This window comes from Coregonus clupeaformis, chromosome 19, assembly GCF_020615455.1.
Source record: "Coregonus clupeaformis isolate EN_2021a chromosome 19, ASM2061545v1, whole genome shotgun sequence".
NCBI lineage: Eukaryota > Metazoa > Chordata > Actinopteri > Salmoniformes > Salmonidae > Coregonus > Coregonus clupeaformis.
Window position 1 is genome coordinate 16613560 of NC_059210.1, and position 17361 is coordinate 16630920.

Genomic DNA, 17361 nt, shown 5'->3' on the forward strand with positions numbered 1-17361 from the left:
GACTGATCCCAGATGAGAGTTCTGAGACTGCCTCTGAATGAGATGGCAATACAAATAGGGCCGAGTTTAACTGGCTTCTGATCTGTACACGGCACGTGTCTGGACTTATGTAGAGCTGTGTCCATTACAACTACAACAGATCTGAGCGCAATCTAATAACGAGACAGACTCAGATCTTGGGGTTAACCATATTAAGATTCCCTCAATCACAGATCTAGGATCAGATTACCTTGCTCCCACACATAAATGTAACCATTACAAGAATGACAAATATTTGACCCTGTATTAGTGTTTAGAGGCAACTTTTTCTCCCCACTCTTTATCATCAATACACATTGTCCAATTAGACACACTCATTTTGTACAGCTATAGCCTGTGTGTGTGTGTGTGTGTGTGTGTGTGTGTGTGTGTGTGTGTGTGTGTGTGTGTGTGTGTGTGTGTGTGTGTGTGTGTGTGTGCTAGGGTGGTCTGGGGAGTGGAATTACTCACGCTTTGGAAGCAGACATGATTGGTTTGGGAGGGGAGGGGTAAAGAAAGGGTACAGTAAATTAGTCATTAACATCTCTCACTGATGAAAGTTGTTGTTGACATTAAAGATATTTAATGGGATGACTCAGTGTGGTAGTAAACTATACCACACACACACACACACGTACAAAATAATGCACTAACAAACACACACACACACACACACACACACACACACACACACACACACTTGTAATAGACGCACACAAACACACACACACACATTACAGTTTTTCTGAATTGCTAAAACACTAAACCCCATTCTCTGAACCAAATGCTCAGTGGCCTAAACCCATTTGTCTTTATGCAAAAGTCTAAACACACTCTCACTCACTAAAACACATTTCGCACTGTGATGCACTTATGTTACAAAATGGTAAACACAGGCAGCAAAAGTTAAACACAACTACAACACAGTTGTCATCGTTTACACACAACGACTCCAAATTGTTCACACTTGTTTCTGATGATGTGATCAAACCAATTGTACAGAATATAAGCCAGTTCAGAGTGCACAGGTGGCACAGGTGCGTTGAATGTTGATACCAACAATGGATGGAAACAATCTGAGAGGCAGAGGAGGAAGAGTACGTGTAAGAGGTGGTGGACGAGGAGGAAGAGTACGAGGACGAGTACGAGGACGAGGAAGAGCAAGACCAAGAACAGTAATTTCAGAAGACATTCGAGCAACTGTGATAGATCATGTTGTTGTTCATGGAATGACAATGAGGGAAGCAGGACAAAGACATGATGCTGAGGCAGAATGAATCTCTCATTGACTTTGATTTCACAGTTGCACAACATTTTTGAGTGTACTGTAATGTGCTTTTCATTTAGAGAGTTCTTTGTTCTTTGGGCTTTTGCCGTTGGACTACTGTATTTTTATGCTAGTGCTGAATATACAGACATTCAATACTGTATTACTTGCAGTACTTACAGTATACAATATATTCACTGTACTAAGCTGTGATTACTATACTTTTTGTTTTAATTGCAAAATGTGTTTACTATATACAATGTAAAAATAAAATCTGTAAATACATGCCCTGGACGCTGTGTTCTCCATTTTTTGATGTAGTGTCTAATGAACGCTCTGTAGTGTTTATATATTGACTGGCTGTGTGTATGATCTGAAATAATTGTTTGATTTTGAGCACAGATTAAATGGTTTTGAGGCGATTGTTTGATTTTGCCAGAAGAGTCAGGGGTATTATGAATGTAGTTTGAAGATTTGGCTTTGTGTTTAAAGTTTTGAGAAAATGGGTGAAGGTTTCAAGAAATGTGTCTTAGCAATCGAGAAAAACTGTAACAGCCTTTCTCCTCTGAAGCACACAAACCAATGCTTTCACCGCATTGTCTGTTGAATGTTGAATTAATTATGTTCCTGTGATAAGAAGACGTGTTGAGTAGAGTTGGGGTCTGCTCAAATGTCTTGGGCCACACAGAGTTATGGTTAGAGTTTACAACAAAATGCTTCGAGAGAGAGAGAGAGAGAGAGAGAGAGAGAGAGAGAGAGAGAGAGAGAGAGAGAGAGAGAGAGAGAGAGAGAGAGAGAGAGAGAGAGAGAGAGAGAGAGAGAGAAAGAGAAAGAGAGAGAGTGAGAGAGAACGAGAACAAGCGAGAGAAACAGAAAGAGAGAATTATGGTGGCATCACACTATAATTATTGAGAGGTACTAATTGTACACACACACACACACAAAGCCCTAGGTATGGGGAGTTGTGTGTGGTGTTCCTTTCTCTTTGATAATAATGAGGAGAGCATATGTGCTCTTTCACAGTGTGTCTGTTCACTATTAACACACGCAGGTACAGTATGGGAGACAGCTGGAGCAGATGTGTGTGTGTCTCAGGGTTGCAAAGCTACTGGTAGTTTACCAAAGTTACCAGAATCTACAGTACATTTGGTAATTAGCAGAAAATATATGGCTATCGTAACTTTGGTAATTTGTATATATAAAATCATATAAAGTGTTCATTTATTATGTCTGTGTCCATATTGTCCATGAGTTTCTAGTAGATAGACCATACTGTTCAAGAGAAAATAGCCTAATTAATGGGAAAAGCATCTAATCAACAATGCCATTATTTTCAACTAACTTTGCAACTCTTCCAACTTTTTCCACAACTGCCACCAGTCTGATGACAAAACATTCACAACAAATACATATTGACATAGTAAAATAAATAAACGTTTTTTGAAGGAGATTTCATGCTGAAACCCTCATAGCTGCCGCTTTCAAGGAGCGGGACACTAACCTGGAAGCTTATAAGAAATCCCGCTATGCCCTCCGACGAACCATCAAACAGGCAAAGCGTCAATACAGGACTAAGATCGAATCGTACCACACCAGCTCCGACACTCGTCGGATGTGGCAGGGCTTGCAAAATATTACAGACTACAAAGGGAAGCACAGCCGCAAGCTGCCCTGTGACACGAGCCTACCGGACGAGCTAAATTACTTCTATGCGCGCTTTGAGGCAAGTAATACTGAAACATGCATGAGAGCATCAGTTTTTCCGGACGACTGTGTGATCACGCTCTCCGTAGCTGATGTGAGTAAGACCTTTAAACAGGTCAACATTTACAAGGCCGAAGGGCCAGACGGATTACCAGGACGTGTACTCCAAGCATGTGCTGACCAACTGGCAAGTGTCTTCACTGACATTTTCAACCTCTCCCTGTCTGAGTCTGTAATACCAACATGTTTCAAGCAGACCACCATAGTCCCTGTGCCCAAGAACACTAAGGTAACCTGCCTAAATGACTACCGACTCGTAGCACTCACGTGCTTTGAAAGGCTGGTCATGGCTCACATCAACACCATTATCCCTGAAACTCTAGACCCACTCTAATTTGCATACCGCCACAACAGATCCACAGATGATGCAATCTCTATTGCGCTCCACACTGCCCTTTCACACCTGGACAAAAGGAACACCTACGTGAGAATGCTATTCATTGACTACAGCTCAGCGTTCAACACCATAGAGCCCTCAAAGCTCATCACTAAGCTAAGTACACTAGGACTAAACACCTCCCTCTGCAACTGGATCCTGGACTTCCTGACGGGCCGCCCCCAGTTGGTAAGGGTATGTAACAAATGTCCGCCACGCTGATCCTCAACACGTGGGCCCCTCAGGGATGCGTGCTCAATCCCCTCCTGTACTCCCTGTTCACTCATGACTGTATGGCCAGGCACGACTCCAACACCATCATTCATTTTGCCGATGACACAACAGTGGTAGGCCTGATCACAGACAACGACGAGACAGCCTATAGGGAGGAGGTCAGAGACCTGGCCGTGTGGTGCCAGGACAACAACCTCTCTCTCAACGTAATCAAGACAAAGGAGATGATTGTGGACTACAGGAAAAAGGAGAGGACCAAGCACGCCCCCATTCTCATTGATGGGGCTGTAGTGGAACAAGTTGAGAGCTTCAAGTTCCTTGGTGTCCACATCACCAATAAACTAACATGGTCCAAGCACACCAAGACAGTCGTGAAGAGGGCACAACAAAACCTATTCCTCCTCAGGAGACTGAAAAGATTTGGCATGGGTCCTCAGATCCTCAAAAGGTTCTACAGCTGCACCATCGAGAGCATCATGACTGGTTGCATTGCCCCCCCAGTAATATTCCAGTAATATACCCTCCCTTTACAACCCTACTCAAGGAGCACACACACACACACACACACACACACACACACACACACACACATACTGCTCCTACCATACCCAAACACAAACACTCCCATGGATGCATGTACAATCATAAACACAAATAAAAAACACACACAGTCCCCTAGGCACAGACATCAATTCAACATCTATTCCACGTTGGTTCAACAAAATTGTATTGAAATGATGTTAAAAAACAACACTGATTAAACCAGTGTGTACCCAGTCGGAGATCGACACGCCTAAAAACACTAGAGTAGTGAGTGAGAGCAGCATCCACTTTGTATGCATGAGTGCATCGAAACCTTTACACAGCTCACCATACAACAGTCTTAAGTGTGTCATTAACCCTTGAACATACGGGAGCAATTTCTCCGGACATTTTAAATATACACACACACGTGGCAGGCCTCACCTCTATAGCATAGAAATACTTAGGAAGGACACTTGTACGTATGAAGACATGAACACATACACTCACACACCATCACACCTCCCACCCTAAAATGTACCAGGTTCAAAACGTTGTCTTTCTAATTTCACCCATTATTTCCCTAACATATCCATGAACCCTGGAAAACCAACCTAAGGGAACCAACATGTAGTTTAATAATGACCACATGAGCAACGCGAGCTGATATTTATACAGCCTTTTATCACGTCTTACTGGAGGACAGGAAATAGTGGACTCAGTAGTGAGTCAGTCCTAGTCGACGCCCTGTTTTCAGTGGCACACGTACAACACAAGCAGTAACCTCCAGAGAGAACCACAGCTCTACAGGGCCTATTTGAGCAGTGATTATCTTATTTTTCTTTATTTAGTCTCAACCTAAATGACTAAAACCAGGTATAAAGTGTGTATAAAATGTACCTACATTATTTATTTTTTTATTACAGTATTTTCAATATAGACTATTATCAGCACTTTTTGGTTGATTTTGTGGTCTTAAACCAGTGAGCTTACTAACAATCGTCATCAAAAAAAGGTGTTCTCTTGTCATATACTTCCTACATTTACTATCAATATAGTATTAAAAATAGTTTTCCAGATTGCATTTTGGCAGGGCTTTTCACAGTGCGAATATTGGGTCGTGACTGAGACAACCAGGTTTAATTTGAGTCCTGAGGCAAAACCAGATGAGAAATGTCCAATAAGCACATACCATTCAGCTCTGCCTGCGTTCAATTTATCAACATGGTCATGGAACCTCTAATCTCTCACAAATCAGCTATAGGCCTATACCTGTTCAGACACTACTAATAAACTAAATCAGACACTACCAATTAGATAACTCTAAAAACATACAATTACCTTGACCTCAACTTCAAAGCCGGGAAGCCAGCCATAAGAGATGAAAAGAGCCACTGACAGGGTTAAAACCCATTAGCACCTCTTAAAATACACTAACCCTTCCTCTAATTCACATCTTTCAAATAGTCTACAGTAGACTAACATTTACACCTGTAATGACTACCTGTCCCTCCCATCTAGCATTAGCACCTGAATAAAAAGCTTGTAGACTCTGTTGTGAATGGTTGGTGGGAAGAGGAGGGGTTATCAGAAAGTTAATGACAAGTTGATTAGAGCTCTTTAATAAAGTGCTGTACTTTGTGAATGTGAGCTGTGTAAGAGAGAACTGTGGGTAGCCATCTTTGCCTTTTCTCAGTTCTTAATGAAACAGTGTCAGTCACAGACTCATATGTTTATTGTTGTACTCATATGTTTATTGTTGTATTTCTGCATCTAGATAGCTCTGTTTTGAAATGTCCCTAACTTTTTGACAGTGTGTATCTGAGAGAGAAAGAAAGAAAGAGAGAGTGTTTGCATGAAACGTGTGTCTCTGTGTGTGTGTGTGTGTGTGAGAGAGTGCGTATACAAACGTCCATCCTCCATTTTCTAACCCCTACCTCTCCTTGCTGAGGGCCATCCTGGGTGGATCTAGGTTGGGGTTCTCCATGGACTCCATCTGTGGGCAGCGGAGGAAGTAATAGAGGGTGTGTAGGGCGTCGGGCAACCAGGAGACAATCTGTTGGGGCCGGGTGTGGCGGGCCGGGCTGAGCCCCGGGCGTACGGAGCTCAAACGCTGCATGTGGTGCATGGCTCTGGACACCAGGTCACCTAGGAAAGAGACATGGGGAGGGAGATGATGAGGGTGAAGGTGATATAAGGGCTGTTGCGTTGACCGTATTACCGCCACACCGGCGGTGACGAAGGCAGTCAAATTCCAAGTGACCGTTTAGTCACGATAATTAGGCTTCACCAAGATCTGATGCTGCTGATGGTCATAAGTATCCTACCAAACTTGCTAACTGACTGGTACTCAGCACTCTATTGTCCCTCTAATAACTCTGACATCAATGAAAATGTCTCGAAAATCTAATCAAACACTTAATGAGAGCCCATGAGCTCTTGTTGCGCAAAATTTTTTACATTTACATTTTACATATTTAGCAGACGCTCTTATCCAGAGCGACTTACAGTGGGGGAAAAAAGTATTTCGTCAGCCACCAATTGTGCAAGTTCTCCCACTTAAAAAGATGAGAGAGGCCTGTAATTTTCATCATAGCTACACGTCAACTATGACAGGCAAAATGAGAAAAGAAAATCCAGAAAATCACATTGTAGGATTTTTAATGAATTTATTTGCAAATTATGGTGGAAAATAAGTAAGTACATCTACCACCACAGCAGTACTCAGCATTGGCCCCCAAAGCCACGCCATCCAGCAAGGATTTCCCCTTTCTTTCCTTAACCCATTACATTCCTTTCTTTCCTTAACTGATTAGTAGTGCCATTACCAGTAAGCACAGCCAGACCAACTCAGTCTAAACAATCATTCATCACTAGTGACGTACACACTTAATGGACTAGTCAGACAATGGACTAGTCACACAACACTGAGCTGAACTGAGTGGTGCCAAACTAAGCTGTACTGAGCTGGCCTGTTTACACACATCCATCATATAGTTGCTAGAACTGTGCTGAATAGGACAATGTGAAAATAAACTATCTGAGCCAACAGAGTTTGGTTTGGGTCAGCGTGATAGTCAGTACTCCCATTCCCTGGCTAAGTGCAGTGAGACTACACCAGTCACCAGGGTCAAACACTTCCAGAAGACCAGCGCCGGAAGAAGATGGCTGCCGTTTTACAGCCCTCTAACCAATTGTACTATTATGTGTGTTTTTCCGCGTTATTTGTAATTTATTTTGTACATAATGTTTCTGCCATCGTCTCTTATAACCAAAGAGAGCTTCTGGATATCAGGACAGCGATTACTCACCTCGCGTTGGACGAACACTTTTTCTTCAACGAGGCGTTCGCGAAGGATATTCTACAGACTCCCGACAAGGCCCAGATCCCCGTCATTCGCGTGAGGAAGAGACGGAGATATCGTGGACGCAGATCCGGGTGCCTTGTAAGGATCCGACGGCGAACGAGTAAACTGCCTCTCCCATCAATCCTATTAGCCAACGTTCAAGCTTTGGAGAATAAAATGGACGATTTAAGATTACGGTTATCCTACCAACGGGACATTAAAAACTGTAATATCTTATGTTTCACGGAGTCGTGGCTGAACGACGACAATGATAACATTCAGCTAGCAGGCTATACGCTACATCGGCAGGACAGAACGGCAGACTCGGGTAAGACGAGGGGTGGCGGTCTCTGTATATTTGTAAACAACAGCTGGTGCACAAAATCAAATACTAAGGAAGTCTCAAGGTTTTGCTCGCCTGAGGTAGAGTATCTTATGATAAGCTGTAGACCACACTATTTACCAAGAGAGTTTTCATCTATATTTTTCATAGCTGTCTATTTACCACCACAAACCAATGCTGGCATTAAGATTGCACTGAATGAGTTGTACAAGGCCATTAATCAACAGGAAAACGCTCATCCAGATGCAGCGCTCCTAGTAGCAGGGGACTTTAATGCAGGGAAACTTAAATCCGTTCTACCTAATTTCTACCAGCATGTTAAATGTGCAACCAGAGGGGAAAAAACTCTAGACCACCTTTACTCCACACACAGAGACGCATACAAAGCTCTCCCTCGCCCTCCATTTGGCAAATCTGACCATAACTCTATCCTCCTGATTCCTGCTTATAAGCAAAAACTGAAGCAGGAAGCACCAGTGATTCGGCTAATAAAAAAGTGGTCAGATGACGCAGATGCTAAGCTACAGGACTGTTTTGCTAGCACAGACTGGAACATGTTCCGGGATTCTTCAGACAGCATTGAGGAGTACACCACATCAGTCACTGGCTTCATCAATAAGTGCATCGATGATGTCGTCCCCACAGTGACCGTACGTACATACCCCAACCAGAAGCCATGGATTACAGGAAACATCCGCACTGAGCTAAAGGGTAGAGCTGCCGCTTTCAAGGAACGGGACTCTAACCCGGACGCTTATAAGAAATCCCGCTATGACCTCCGACGAACCATCAAACAGGCAAAGAGTCAATACAGGTCTAAGATTGAATCATACTACACTGGCTCTGACGCTCGTCGGATGTGGCAGGGCTTGAAAACTATTACAGACTACAAAGGGAAGCACAGCCGCGAGCTGCCCAGTGACACAAGCCTACCAGACGAGCTAAACCACTTCTATGCTCGCTTCGAGGCAAGCAACACTGAAGCATGCATGAGAGCACCAGCTGTTCCGGACGACTATGTGATCACGCTCTCCGTAGCCGATGTGAGTAAGACTTTTAAGCAGGTCAACATTCACAAGGCCGCAGGGCCAGACGGATTACCAGGACGTGTACTCCGAGCATGTGCTGACCAACTGGCAAGTGTCTTCACTGACATTTTCAACATGTCCCTGACTGAGTCTGTAATACCAACATGTTTCAAGCAGACCACCATAGTCCCCGTGCCCAAGAACTCTAAGATAACCTGCCTAAATGACTACCGACCCGTAGCACTCACGTCTGTAGCCATGAAGTGCTTTGAAAGACTGGTCATGGCTCACATCAACAGCATAATCCCAGAAACCCTAGACCCACTCCAATTTGCATACCGCCCCAACAGATCCACAGATGATGCAATCTCTATCGCACTCCACACTGCCCTTTCCCACCTGGACAAGAGGAACACCTACGTGAGAATGCTATTCATTGACTACAGCTCAGCATTCAACACCATAGTGCCCTCAAAGCTCATCACTAAGCTAAGGATCCTGGGACTAAACACCTCCCTCTGCAACTGGATCCTGGACTTCCTGACGGGCCGCCCCCAGGTGGTAAGGGTAGGTAACAACACATCTGCCACACTGATCCTCAACACGGGGGCCCCTCAGGGGTGCGTGCTCAGTCCCCCTCCTGTACTCTCTGTTCACCCATGACTGCATGGCCAGGCACGACTCCAACACCATCATTAAGTTTGCCGACGACACAACAGTGGTAGGCCTGATCACCGACAACGATGAGACAGCCTATAGGGAGGAGGTCAGAGATCTGGCCGTGTGGTGCCAGGACAACAACCTCTCCCTCAACGTGACCAAGACAAAGGAGATGATTGTGGACTACAGGAAAAAAAAGAGGACTGAGCACGCCCCCCATTCTCATCGACGGGGCTGTAGTGGAACAGGTTGAGAGCTTCAAGTTCCTTGGTGTCCACATCACCAACGAACTATCATGGTCCAAACACACCAAGACAGTCGTGAAGAGGGCACGACAAAGCCTATTCCCCCTCAGGAGACTAAAAAGATTTGGCATGGGTCCTCAGATCCTCAAAAAATTCTACAGCTGCACCATCGAGAGCATCCTGACTGGTTGCATCACCGCCTGGTATGGCAACTGCTTGGCCTCTGACCGCAAGGCACTACAGAGGGTAGTGCGTACGGCCCAGTACATCACAGGGGCAAAGCTCCCTGCCATCCAGGACCTCTATACCAGGCGGTGTCAGAGGAAGGCCCTCAAAATTGTCAAAGACTCCAGTCACCCTAGTCATAGACTGTTCTCTCTGCTACCGCACGGCAAGCGGTACCGGAGTGCCAAGTCTAGGTCCAAAAGACTTCTCAACAGCTTCTACCCCCAAGCCATAAGACTCCTGAACAGCTAATCATGGCTACCCGGACTATTTGCACTGCCCCCCCCACCCCATACTTTTTACGCTGCTGCTACTCTGTTAAGTATTTATGCATAGTCACTTTAACTCTACCCACATGTACATATTACCTCAACTACCTCAACTAGCCGGTGCCCCCGCACATTGACTATGCAACGGTACCCCCCTGTATATATAGCCTCCCTACTGTCACTTTATTCTATTGTATATATAGCCTCCCTACTGTCACTTTATTTTTACTTCTGCTCTTTTTTTCTCAACACTTTTTTGTTGTTGTTTTATTCTTACTTTTTTGTTTAAAATAAATGCACTGTTGGTTAAGGGCTGTAAGTAAGCATTTCACTGTAATGTCTGCACCTGTTGTATTCGGCGCATGTGACCAATAAAATTTGATTTGATTTGATTTGGAATGTAGCTTCATGGTTATTGAGATAATTCAACCAACAAATGGTAGGTGAGAAGTCAGGTCTCACTGGTGGATTTCAACTTCCCACTATCCCTTTGATTCCATCTTGAGAGTGTTGGCTAGAGAGACATCGTTTTTTAAACTTTATTAATCTGGATTTAGGTGGGTTACAAGCAGTGCAAAACGGTGTTTGGGAAGTACAGTGAAACAGTACTTCCCTCCTGCAGTCCGCTGCAGAAAACGGTGACCAGAGCCGACTCGTTCCATCCGGTGGAGGCCGCAATGGTCCGGAACTCCAGGGCGAACTCCGAGGCGGTCCTAGATCCCTGGCATAGTCAGACTAGACGCTCACCCTCCTCTCGGCCACCACAGGATGATCAAACACGATCAAAAACTTTAGACGACATTGCAAGTTGGCCCTTTTTTGGCCATTAGGCTACACTTTACAATAGGACTCAACTCTGACTGACTGACTATCGGTAGTCTAAACTTTGTCACCAATTGGGGGATTTTTCACACCTAGCCGAGCTATTAGACTATCCTTTTGTAAATGAATGGAGGTGTGAATATTTCAATCAGTCTCTCTCCTATCGCACTAGAGTCCTGCATCAGGCAAAAAAAAAATCAGCCGGTGGGTGGTCCCGGAGTTGAGAGAGAACTTGGGTAATTACAATGGCGCAATTACACTTGACATGTGGACTGACGATTTTCGAAAAGTAGGATACTTGTGCCTTACAACCCATTACATGTTATCCACCACGGAGTGGGACAGTGCAGCTCAAAACTGCAGATAACATAAGGCCAGCTATTGTGGAAGAATACTTGTGGATCTTGTTGAGTTTCTCTATTGCTTCAAGAGGCCTACTGTCCATCTGGTAATTGTGTGGTTCCAAAAGATAAAGCATCACCTACAGATGGATGTGTGGTTTCAGAGAGAAGCCAGCTGCGAGCCTGCAACCAGGCACGGTGGGTGACATCCTTTTCCTGCACAACAATTTGAAGAAATCCAGTGATGAATGGACTGTTTTTGAAGTTATTGTTTTAGTATATTTATTTGTTATCTAATATTAGAAGGCTCTTCAAAGCGATTTGAGTTGTCAATGCGCCACATTGCATTGTGAAAAAATTATAATATCGTTCTTAATTCATGGCATGGTTTCTTTTTAGCCAAATGTTGAATAGACATGCAGACAAATTAATTAAAGCAGGAAAATAGGAATAATAGCCTACTGTCTGTAGTCATAAAAACAATTAGGCTAAATACATTTATATTATTTTGTTGGTTAACGTATCGGCTCTCGGAACTCATTAAGAGGTGGCTTCTATCTTCAATATAATCATTCATTCAGAAGGTTAAACACATAGGTCTTAGGCCTGCAGTAAATTAAATTAGATTAGCAGGTTCATTTTAAATTAGGTTACAATAATCCATGCCTTCTGGGAATGTTATAAAGTCCAAAAGTTATGGGTAGAGTTAGAAATTTGTCCGTCAGAAGTATTACAATGGAAATAAACTTTTAACCCGCCTGTCTGCATATTTCAAGACATGGCAAATAAGTGTGCAGTGAGATACCCTATGGGTTAGATGATACTTTTCTCATCAATCATCTTGAAAAAACGTATACTTAAAAACTGAAAATCAACCAATGTCAGCCTTTAAATGCTTTATTATCCACATGTTGAAAGTGTGTGTGGGCGACGGAGAGAAACAAAATGGGGGAGTTTGAGGCCATGTGGCGGAGAGTGATGCGGGCGCTGGAGATGGGGCTGTGAGCAGGTGAGTCTGGGCAGGTGTGATGTAGTTGTCATTTGTATGTGTATGTGCCGAGGCTATATGACTGCGCTATCAACTTGCTTATTTAGCAGACATCATTTGCTGCTTATATTCAGTCAACACATATATTTTAAGAATATCATGGAATATAACTGAACATTTTCGTTTCACTTAGAATAAAAACCTTAGTGTAACAACAGTTTTAGTAAGTAATATGCTACAGTCCAGTTACAGCTTCTTCTGATGAAGTAGAAACAGAAAAATATGTGTATTTTTTCAGGTGTGCGTGTGGGAGAGTGGAAAAGCAATTCTTACACTATTGTTCTATGTTCAATCACCCTCTTCTTCTTAATCCTCATCATTCAGTTAATTAAAATTCATTTTTGACGTCATGCACAATTATCCGTTTCTATCTGGTTTATATTGCCCATTAATTGACAGCATTCATTCAGGTAGAGACACATTAGCGCCTTGGGACCCAAAAGCATAATCAGCGCTCTAACTCCCCATTGTGGTGGTCTGGAGCAATGAAGCAGTGACGCAGGGTAACGTACTAAACCACAAATTACCTCTAAGTCCTGCGGCACAATCTCAAAACTGTTAATTGAGGAATCACTGTACATATGGAAGTAGTATCTTTTTTTTTTTTAAGTTATTTGTCCGCCCACGTTCGGAGCTGAGTAGGCATAAACCGCCACATGGAGACGGTTCATTCAGTAGCTGATGACTTTCCCCTGTGTGTGTACACTGTGAAACTCACAGAGACCCACACACATACACAGGGATACACAGGTATCAGTGGCGGTCAGTGCCATTTAAGATGAGAGGGAGACCATTTTTTAAAATGAGCTGTAATACATTTTCCATTCACCCAGCTCAATGTAACATCGATAGGTTTAGGCTACTACATGATACTCAAATGTCCCCTATACCCATCATGAGGTTGCTACAACAGGTCGAGATAAGAAATGTTGTAATCCATACAGTGACCCATTCAATACCGTCTTACACACTCTTTCTTGCATCTAGCTGATTTAAGGCATAATCATTAGTTCAACAGTTGCAAATGAGAGTTTCTATTGGACAAATTCAGGTATGTTAATCCCCATTTCGTTCCGTTTGCTTCCGTTTAAGAAACGTTTTTCAACAGAATCCGCGGAATGAATACACCACTGATCACCGCAAACACAGTTCACTTTCATAGCAGCCACATGCTCGTTGTATAATTCCTTCTCGCATCTACGCGCTCTCCTCCTCTCACCTTTTCCCTTCGCTTGTGGACTTCAGTGCACAATACAACAGCTGTCTCTGACCTGGCGAAAACCTTCATACCATAACTGCTAACCGCTAACCACTGCCTACATCATTGTCACCTAACTTCATAGTCAACATAGCTATCTACTAGAACTAACGTGTTAATAAACCCACTACAATCATGCAGTATAGTGTACAGCAAGCAGTTACACCGGCGGGCCCCGGTGGCAATAAATTAATAAAACCAAAAGCTTACCTTGACTTGGAAGAGTTCCAGTGTTGGATAGCCATAGCCAGCTAGCTAACATAGCATCCCTCTCTGTTTGAGCCAGGTGTAGGCTAAACTAGCTAGCTGCATTCACTAGCTAGGTAAGTGAAAGTAAAAATAAATACTACGAAATATAGGAAGCTTTCTCTCTCTCTCTTCTCCTTCAGTTTTGAAGAAATGTATTTGTTCAAAACTGTTCAACTATTGTCTTTATCTTTCTTTGAGAAAACTACTCACCACATTTTATGCACTGCAGTGGTAGCTAGCTGTAGCTTATGCTTTCAGTACTAGATTCATTCTCTGATCAATTGATTGGGTGGAAAACATGTCAGTTCATGCTGCAAAAGCTCTGATAGGTTGGAGGACGTCCTCTGGAATTTGTCATAATTACAGTGTAAGTATGTTTATTTATTTTTTATTTTACCTTTATTTAACTAGGCAAGTCAGTTAAGAACCAATTCATATTTACAATGACGGCCTACACCGGCCAAACCCGGACGATGCTGGGCCAATTGTGCGCTGCCCTATGGGACTCCCAATCACGGCCGGTTGTGATACAGCCTGGAATCGAACCAGGGGGTCTGTAGTAACGCCTCAAGCACTGAGATGCAGTGCCTTAGACAGCTGCTCCACTCGGGAGCCCAAAGTCTATGGAAGGGGGTGAGAACCATGAGCCTCCTAGGTTTTGTAGTCAATGTACCCAGAGGAGGACGGAAACTAGCTGTCCTCCTGCTACACCATAGTGCTACCCCAGAGTGCTTTTGAGGCTAATGTAGACCTTCATTGCAAAACAGTGAGTTTTAATCAATTATTTGGTGACGTGAATATATTTAGTATAGTTTTATCTAAAAACTATTTACATTTTGATGATGGTCATCCCCTTCCTCCTCTGAGGAGCCTCCACTGACAGGCATACATACACAAAAACCCACACATGTGCACACACAGACGCACGCACACACACACCAGATAACCTCCCCGGTAGTACCCAGAGTAGGGGAACGAGATAACATCCTAGTGCATGACCAAGGAGGTGGGCGTCTAAGGGAAGAGGGGACTGGTGAAACTCACGCCACAGTAGGCCAGGCGTCGTGAGGGGGAAAGGGAAGGGGAGAGAGTAATGGGGGGTGGGAGGCAGGGTCATGTTTTGGATCATGTAGCACACATTTAACATAATTACCCCTATAGGTTAATCTCTAACCTGATCACCGTTGAGTGGGAGGATGCCTGGAGGCCAGGAGGAGAGGGGGGCTGGGGAAGGGGTACTATAGGGAGGCAAGTCCTCCAAAAAAAGCCAGAGCCTACTTGTAGCTGAAGGGCTCAATTGTGTTCCCACCAACCGGCCCCCTCCATGGGGGCTCGGAGGAATTCTACCTCAGAATGGAGAGCGTCTCCTTGGCTTCCCAGCCCTGATATATCCCCTGGGGCTCCAGGGCTCAGCTCCACAGGTCTGGAGGATATGAAATACAGCATTCTTGGATTCCAAGTAATATTGGATGGATTCCTGCCTCAGAACGTGGGAGCCAATGAGGCTGTTTCTGTTCAAAACATGTCAACAACCCAACCCACCCAGTAACAGTAGGGTAAAGGAGTATGGTGCGGTAGAATCTTATGTTGTACCGCTACTAGGATACTAGTTCACAATGTTGTGGCTGTACTAGATATAATGGTAAGGAAATAACAACATAAGGTATTTGTTGATGTGAATTCTCAATTAAAGACATGTAAGCCACATGTAGCCTAAATCTCTGTGATCCTATGTTTTACTTGTAGTGCAAAAGCATTGTGCAATGTCCCAAAAATACCATAAACATCATTATAATCTGGCAGTGTGATCATTTGAAACTTGTCTTCAATAATGTGCATTATAAGGAGGCTTTTATTTCACTAAAGTTTAGTAAACTAAGTTTATATGGCACATTGTTGAATAAAAGTTTGTAATTAAATCACTCTGCCAGATTATATTGAGGTTTATGGTCATTTCTGTAGTATGAAAATATAGCCCATAGTCTATCCCTTTAGCGTTTGCCTGTGTCAAGCACGCCATGTTCCACTAACAAAGCCATTCTCTTATACAAACACCAGTGTTTACCAAATGGTGGATTGGAGAACCAGTGGTGGGCCACAGCTAAATCCCTTTGGGTTGCCGCTGGTTTACAACTGGGATTCTGGCTACAACAATTACTTCTGTTTGTTTACTCAGTGGCTCGCAAGAACATTCTAGAAGATTTAGGGGGATTATGAGCTACTACCCCAACCTACCTCATTATGTTATTCACTTTGCCTCTCTGTGTCTCTCTCCGTTTCTGTCCCTGTCTCACCCTCTGCTTTTGTCATGTTAAGCTTACTACAAGCTTTATGCAGACGCAATATTCGGAGTGTTGCAGAATCCACCCAAAATTGTATTTTGTTTAGAAGTAATAACTAGTGATTACAGGCTACTGTGAAATGGTAGAATCTGCTGTAGCCAACTAGCTAGCCATGTGTTTTTTTCTCCGTGACCAAAACAAGATGACGTTCTAGTTTTACCTGATATGGGAATGACTACACAAGCAGCATATCAAACTGGGATAATGTTTAAGGTTACACCGGCAGAATAAATCAGATATTTCACATGGAGATGTGGGAAGCTAAAAAGGCTAGCTATCTTGCTATATTTTTTTGCCAGGCTGCCAGCTAGCTACTAATAGCAAGAGAAGATGACTCTTCCTTGCTTTCACAAAATTAAAATACACATCTTTTTTTTGTTGCTGCTATATCATGTTACCAAAAGGTGTCCACTACTCCAAAAAATCCCACTCCACCCACGTGCTCGCACACACATAGACCAACGGAGTGAAGCTTGTAGTAACCTTTAGGATCATGCTTTAACTTATGGTTGCCATCGTACTCTATCCTAGTATACTGGTATACGCAAATATACCATGAGTTATTAACCTTTTTTGAATTGTGGCATACCCTTAAATACAATATAAAAAACAACTATTTCCCCTATCCACCAGCTTTTTTATTTTATTTCTCACTGGTTGAGAAAAAAAAAAAACACTGCCCTCCACAAGGCTCCATGTTTAGTTTGTGTGTGCGCCCGCTCGGTCAGCCAAGTCCAATTCAGTCCAGCCCAGGACTCCAGGAGGGCTGGCTGCTTCCATACAGATGTCCCAGTGTCTGCCCTGTCTCCTGGGCAAGGCGTGCCAACCCCATGTGTGTGTGGAGGTCTGTAGAGTGCCAGCCGAGAGCTCAGACCAGCGCCGTAGCACAGGAGATACATTACACAAAGAGTGCACTCAGAGAGGGAAAGAGTGTGTGTGTGTTTTTTTCTTAAATACCCGACTAACAGCCAGAGTGTGTGTGTGTGAGTATGTGTGTATGTGT

General features: G+C 43.6%; 1 protein-coding gene across 2 annotated transcripts in view; it reads right to left on the reverse strand.

The window, feature by feature from the left end:
* The window catches only part of abtb2b (ankyrin repeat and BTB (POZ) domain containing 2b), a 147068-nt gene that overhangs the window by 27577 nt on the left and 102130 nt on the right, over positions 1-17361 (reverse strand). For both annotated transcript variants that reach the window (XM_041837619.2, XM_041837618.2), the window contains exon 3: positions 6119-6329. In XM_041837619.2, coding sequence (XP_041693553.2) covers positions 6119-6329 — 211 coding nt within the window. The remainder of the gene's footprint in view (positions 1-6118; positions 6330-17361) is intronic.